The 6,621-nt window shown below is 44.3% G+C and overlaps 1 protein-coding gene across 6 annotated transcripts in view; it reads left to right on the top strand.

Moving 5' to 3' along the window:
- The window catches only part of LOC123998660 (Down syndrome cell adhesion molecule-like protein 1 homolog), a 103,475-nt gene that overhangs the window by 71,979 nt on the left and 24,875 nt on the right, over positions 1 to 6,621 (top strand). For 5 of the 6 annotated variants that reach the window (XM_046303750.1, XM_046303747.1, XM_046303749.1 and 2 more), the window contains exons 7-11: positions 925 to 1,221; positions 2,035 to 2,307; positions 2,882 to 3,166; positions 3,417 to 3,536; positions 3,780 to 3,956. In XM_046303750.1, the coding sequence (XP_046159706.1) occupies positions 925 to 1,221; positions 2,035 to 2,307; positions 2,882 to 3,166; positions 3,417 to 3,536; positions 3,780 to 3,956 (1,152 nt within the window). Of the gene's footprint in view, positions 1 to 924; positions 1,222 to 2,034; positions 2,308 to 2,881; positions 3,167 to 3,416; positions 3,537 to 3,779; positions 3,957 to 6,621 lie in introns of those variants that run through there. The other variant, XM_046303751.1, reaches the window with a different exon arrangement.

Raw genomic sequence — 6,621 nt, 5'->3', positions numbered from 1 at the left:
GAGGAAGAACTTTGCAGGTGTTTCTGATTAATAAACAATGCCATGCTGGTGGGTGGTAACATTCAAATTAAACTGCCCTGAAAAGAAACGTAGACTGAAAAGTATTAGCATGTCATAGCATAGGTGAAACACACGGCATTGGCACGGATAATATCCAAAGTTACCACTTCAATCCCAAATATTTCATACTTTGACTAAAATGATGACTTTTTGAATTGTTGCACTTGTGGGTGTTTAAAACGGCTAAACTTTCTCTCCACCCCATGGCAAAATTGATATAATTTCAGGAAATAAGCTGTAAAACTGCAAATGATTTCTCTCTGCCCCATGGCAAAGGTAGTATTGCATTACATTCTTTATAAAATTGCAAAATGTTTCTCTCTGCTCCATGGTGAAATGTGTAGAATTGCAGGAAATTCACTTTTAAAATATAAATGTTTCTCTCCACTCTCAAGACGGGCCACTAAAATGTTTTGCTGCGGGGTGGGGTCCCCCCCAGGGTGGGGTCCCCCCCAACCAAATCTCGCTTACAGATGTAGGATCTTCATTTTAGCCAGTTTGCAACAGCATAAAAAGAATCCTGCAGCAACAGGAAATGTAAATTATTATGTGGATTATAATTAATAGACATTTTTGTAGGGGTTGATATGTTTTTCGGAAGGGAAAATCAAGTCTGAAATTTCAAAGTGGAAATTACAAACTTCGGAAGCCTTTTTAAACCTCAAATAACCTACACGTTTAAAATGTCCTGCATTCTCCTGCAACAGAGTGGTCAAATTAAGATCCTACATCTGTAACATTATCTCACATTTCCCCTCTCTCTCTCTCTCTCTCTCTCTCTCTCTCTCTCTCTCTCTCTCTCTCTCTCTCTCTCTCTCTCTCTCTCTCTCTCTCTCTCTCTCTCTCCATCTATCTCTCCTGTAGACGGCACTCCTCGCATCGTGTCTTCCTTTAGTGAGCGCGTGGTCGCCCCCGGTGAGCCCTTCTCCCTGATGTGTGCCTCCAAGGGAGCCCCACCCCCCTCCATCACCTGGACACTGGACGACGAGCCTGTGGTGCGAGACTCCGCCTACAAGACCAGCCAGTACACCCTATCAGACGGCCTGACCGTGTCACATGTCAACGTCAGCAGCCCGGCCATCCGTGACGGGGGAGTGTATCGCTGCGCCGCACGCAACTCGGCCGGTAGCGCCGAGTACCAAGCGCGCATAAACGTAAGAGGTGCCTGTCTACTTTTCAATATACACGCACCCCACACCTGCACCTATACACGCACTGACAATAAGTATACAGTACAGAGACAGGTGGAGATGTGTGAGGAGTTAGACAAACGTGCAACACGTACACACATCCAAGACACATGCATACATGCACTAACACATACAGCGAGGTTTAGAGTCCATCATTTCACACACCCAACCCCAACCCTCCAACCGTCATCCCTCTTTCTTACTCTCTGTCTTTTTCTCTGTATGTGTGTCTCTCTCCCGCTCTCGCGTCCCTGTTTCTGTCTGTCTGTGTCTTGCCCAGTGTGTGTTTCTCTCTCTTTTGCTGTGTGTCTGTCTACCTGGATGTCTCTCTGACTCCTGTCTCTATCTATCTGTTCTCATCAAGACCACAGCAAAGACCATGTCTGTTCTCATCAAGACCATAGGACAGTGTTACTGAGGGTAATGTAGTCAAACATGTGCATACACACCCATGCACACAATCACTTAGAAAACACATTAATAGATATTACAAATATTACCAGTATGATTGGGTTAAGGGGACATCACTAACCTCTTTCTCTACCCCTCAATCTGCCCCAATCACTCTCTACCCAACCTTTATCTCTCCCTCCCCAACCTTTATCTTCTCCCTCCCCAATCTTTATCTTCTCCCTCCCCAACCTTTATCTTCTCCCTCCCCAACCTTTATCTTCTCTGCTCCCCTTTTCTCCCATGTCCTCCTCCCTTTTCCCCTTTCTTCTTCCTCCTTTTTCCCTCCTCTCCTCCACTCCCCTCGTCCTCCCTCTCTTTTCTGTGTCTCCAGGTTCTCCTAGGATCAGGGAGATGCGTGACATCACGGCTGTGGCAGGAAGGAACACATTTATAACCTGTCGTGTGATTGGTTACCCCTACTACTCTATCAAGTGGTTTAAGGACGGCATGTTGCTGCCTGACAACCATCGCCAGGTGGTGTATGAGAATGGAACCCTGAGGCTGAGTGATGTGCAGAAGGGCATGGACGAGGGTACCTACCTGTGTAGTGTGCTCATCCAGCCACAGACCTCCATCGACCAGACTGTCCACGTCACTGTCAAAGGTAGGGGACTAGACAGGGTTGGAGGACAGGGGGTGGGGCAAAGGTGGCATAGGTAAGGCAAAGGGGGAAGGATGATGTGTTACACTAAATCTACCAATGACAGGATGTTACCGCTCACTCCAGTGCAATGGATTTGTTGAAAGTCACCAATGTTTGGGCAAGGTTTCTTCCTAGTCGTAAAGAGGCAATCAGCTTAACAAGGTGGTCACACCATGGTGTTAAAAGCATCTAGCTTTATGTGAATGTGCAAGTGTGTTTGTTGGGTGGTAAGCATGTGTGCTTTAGGTGTGTTTGTGTATGGGTGTTGGGGGGTCTATAGAAGTCTGTGTGTGCGTGTACACGTGTGTTTGTGTGTGTCTCTGATTGAATTAGATGAATCATAATGAGACCCAGATTAAATCCCCCAGACGTCTTAGCTGTAGCACCACTCCACCCCCTTCCGCGACCATGGCAACGGAATGACTTCCTCCGCCAGTTGGCCTGTAATCAGAGCACCTATTATGGGATGGTGGATATGGAAGGGGGTCAGGGGTGGGACCTCTAACCTCTGACCTCTGTAACCTCTGCCCCCTAGTGCCACCCCTGATCCAGCCCTTTGATATCCCCTCCACGTCGGTGGGAAAGCTGATGTACATCGCCTGCGTGGTGTCGTCAGGTGACATGCCCATCCGCATCACCTGGCACAAAGACGGGCAACTCATCGTGCCTGGTTCCGCCTCTGGTGTTGGCATAGAGACCAAGGAATTCATGAGCTCCTTGCAGATCTCCAAGGTGACGCTGAAGCACAACGGCAACTACACCTGCATCGCTAGCAACGCCGCGGCAACCGTCAGCTGGGAAAGACAGCTGGTCGTCACCGGTGAGAGAGGGAGGAGGGGCGGAGAGGATGGAGGGAGGGAGGGTGAGAAGGAGAGGAAGGATTGGAAGATAAGTGGTGTTGAAGAATTTTAGAAAGATAAAGAATGAATGCATGGACAGACTGGTTATAGAAGCTGGAAGATATTAAGAAAACACAGAAGGATTGGATAATAATTAAAGAATATCCACCATTTTAGAGATGCTGTTGTCAATTATAATGACTGTACTAACTATAACCTCTCCTCCCTCAGTTCCCCCTCGCTTCGTGGTCCAGCCCAACAACCAGGATGGGATCTATGGGAAGGCAGGAGTACTAAACTGTTCTGTGGAGGGATACCCCCCTCCCAAAGTCATGTGGAAACACGCCAAAGGTAAAGACCAACACCCTGCAGCACAAACAACATCAGCTATCGAACTGCCTACTATTCTATGTATCATAGTGAAAGAACTTGTACAATAAAGTTGACTTGATGAAGGAAGATAAAATTAGCATTTTAAAATGTTTTATTCTCTACTGTAACATCATAACTAATGTACATCCAAGCGTAAGATTAGAGACCATTATAACCATGCGCAACTTTGACTTGACACGACCATGCCATTCCTCCCTGTAGGTATAGGGAACCCCCAGCAGTACCACCCTGTGCCTCTGACTGGTCGGATCCAGATCATGTTCAACGGCTCTCTGCTGATTCGGCACGTCCTAGAGGACGACCGGGGATACTACCTCTGTCAGGCCTCCAATGGAGTGGGCTCTGACATCAGCAAGAGCATGGTCCTCACCGTCAAGAGTGAGTTCATCTGTCTCTCACTAGGTCTCTCTCTCTCCCTCTCTCTCGCGTTCTCTCTTTCTTTCTTCCTTTCTCTTTCAATTCAATTCAAGGGGCTTTTATTGGCATGGAAACATATGTTTACATTCCCAAAGCAAGTGAAATTGATAAACAAAAGTGAAATAAACAATAAAAAGTCAACAGTAAATATTACTGTTCCAAAATAACATTTCAAATGTCATATTATGTCTATATACAGTGTTTTAACGATGTGCAAATAGTTCAAGTTTATAAAAAGGAAAATATATAAACATAAATATGGGCTGTATTTACAATAGTGTTTGTTCTTCACTGGTTGCCATTTTCATGTGGCAACAGGTCCCAAATCTTGCTGCTGTGATTGCACACGCTGGTATTTCACCCAATAGATATGTTGGTTTATCGAAATTGGATTTGTTTTCAAATAATTATTTGTGCGTCTGTATAATCTGAGGGAAATATGTGTCTCTAATATGGTCATACATTTGTCAAGAGGTTAGGAAGTGCAGCTCAGTTTCCACCTCATTTTGTGATCAGTGTGCACATTGCCTGTCTTCTCTTGAGAGCCAGGTCTGCCTACAGCGACCTTTCTCAATAGCAAGGCTATGCTCACTGAGTCTGAACATAGTCAGCTTTCCTTAATTTTGTGTTAGTCACATTGGTCAGGTATTCTGCCACTGTGTAGTCTCTCTTTAGGGCCAAATAGCATTATATTTTGCTAAGTTTTTTGGTTAATACTTTGCAATGTGTCAAGTAATTATCTCTTTGTTTTCTCATGATTTGGTTGGGTCTAATTGTGTTGCTGTCCTGGGGCTCTGTGGGGTGTGATGTGTTTGTGAACAGAGCACCAGGACCAGCTTTCTTAGAGGACTCTTCTCCAGGTTCATCTCTCTGTCGGTGATGGCGTTGTTATGGAAGGTTTGGGAATCGCTTCCTTTAACCTACTAGCCATCCCGGATCCGGGATCGTGAATACAGCCTCAAGCTCATTACCATAACGCAACGTTAGCGATTTCTAAAAATCGCAAATGAAATGAAATAAATATGCCTATCCTCAAGCTTATCCTTTTCTTAACAATCCTGTCGTCTCAGATTTTCAAAATATGCTTTAGAACCAGAGAAAATCAATAATTTGTGTAAGAGTGGTGATAGCTAGCTTAGCATTTAGCGTTAGCATTTAGCACGCAACATATTCACAAAAACCAGCAAAGGGATCAAATAAAATAATTTACCTTTGAAGAACTTCAGATGTTTCAATGAGGAGACTCTCAGTTACATAGCAGATGTCCAGTTTTTCCTGAAAGATGCTTGTGTAGGACACAACGTTCCGTTTTGTTACTATGCATTTGGCTACCGAAACTAACCGAAAATTCAGTCACCTACACGTCAAACTTTTTTCCGAATTAACTCCATAATATCGACTGAAACATGGAAAACGTTGTTTGAATCCATCCTCAAGGTGTTTTGTCATATATCTCTTCATTGAAATGCCATTCCTGGAAGCCTGCATTGTTCTCAGATTCGGATGGAAAAATACTGGTACCTGACTTTTGCGCACCAATTTCCACACAGACACCGTGCGGGACCCCTGGTAAATGTAGTCTCTTATGGTCAATCTTCCAATGATATGCCTACAAATACGTCACAATGCTGCAGACACCTTGGGGAAACGATAGGAAGTGTCCGTTCATTCCTGTCGCATTCACAGCCATATAAGGCGATCATGGAAAACGTGCCATCAGAAATCCTGTTGATTTCCTGGTCGCTCAAACATCTTGGTTTTGCCTGTAGGTTTTGTTCTAAGGCACTCACAGTGAAAATCTTTGCAGTTCTGGAAACGTCAGAGTGTCTTCTTTCCAAAACTATCAATTCCAAGCATAGTCGAGCATCTTTTCGTGACAAAATATTGCGCTAAAAACGGGCACGTCTTTTTATCCAAAAATGAAATACTGCCCCTATAGGACTAACAGGTTAACTCCATAATATCGACGGAAACATGGCAAACATTGTTTAGAATCAATCCTCAAGGTGTTTTTCACATATCTCTTCGATGATATATTGTTCGTGGAAGTCTGCTTTTTCCTCTGAATCACATGGAAGAATGCTTGCAGCTGAAGATTACGCACCAATTTCGACAAAGGACACCAGGCGGACACCTGGTAAATGTAGTCTCTTATGGCCAATCTTCCAATGATTTGCCTACAAATACGTCACAATGCTGCAGACACCTTGGGGAAATGGCAGAAAGTGTAGGCTCGTTCAGGGCGCATTCACAGCCATATAAGGACACAATGGAAAACAGCGCCTCAAAATGTTTGCTCACTTCCTGTTTGAAGTTTCATCTTGATTTCGCCTGTAGCATCAGTTCTGTGGCACTCACAGATAATATCTTTGCCGTTTTGGAAACGTCAGAGTTTTTTCTTTCCAAAGCTGTCAATTACATGCATAGTCGAGCATCTTTTCGTGACAAAATATCTTGTTTAAAACGGGAACGTTTTTTATCCAAAAATTAAAAGATCACCCCTATCTCGAAGAAGTTAAGGTGCTTGTAGAATTTAACGTCTCTTTTCTGGATTTGGATAATTAGAGGGTATCAGCCTAATTCTGCTCTGCATGCATTATTTGGTGTTTTACGTTGTATGAGGAGG

This window comes from Oncorhynchus gorbuscha, linkage group LG16, assembly GCF_021184085.1.
Source record: "Oncorhynchus gorbuscha isolate QuinsamMale2020 ecotype Even-year linkage group LG16, OgorEven_v1.0, whole genome shotgun sequence".
Lineage (NCBI taxonomy): Eukaryota > Metazoa > Chordata > Actinopteri > Salmoniformes > Salmonidae > Oncorhynchus > Oncorhynchus gorbuscha.
This window is presented reverse-complemented; position numbering and strand designations above follow the sequence as displayed.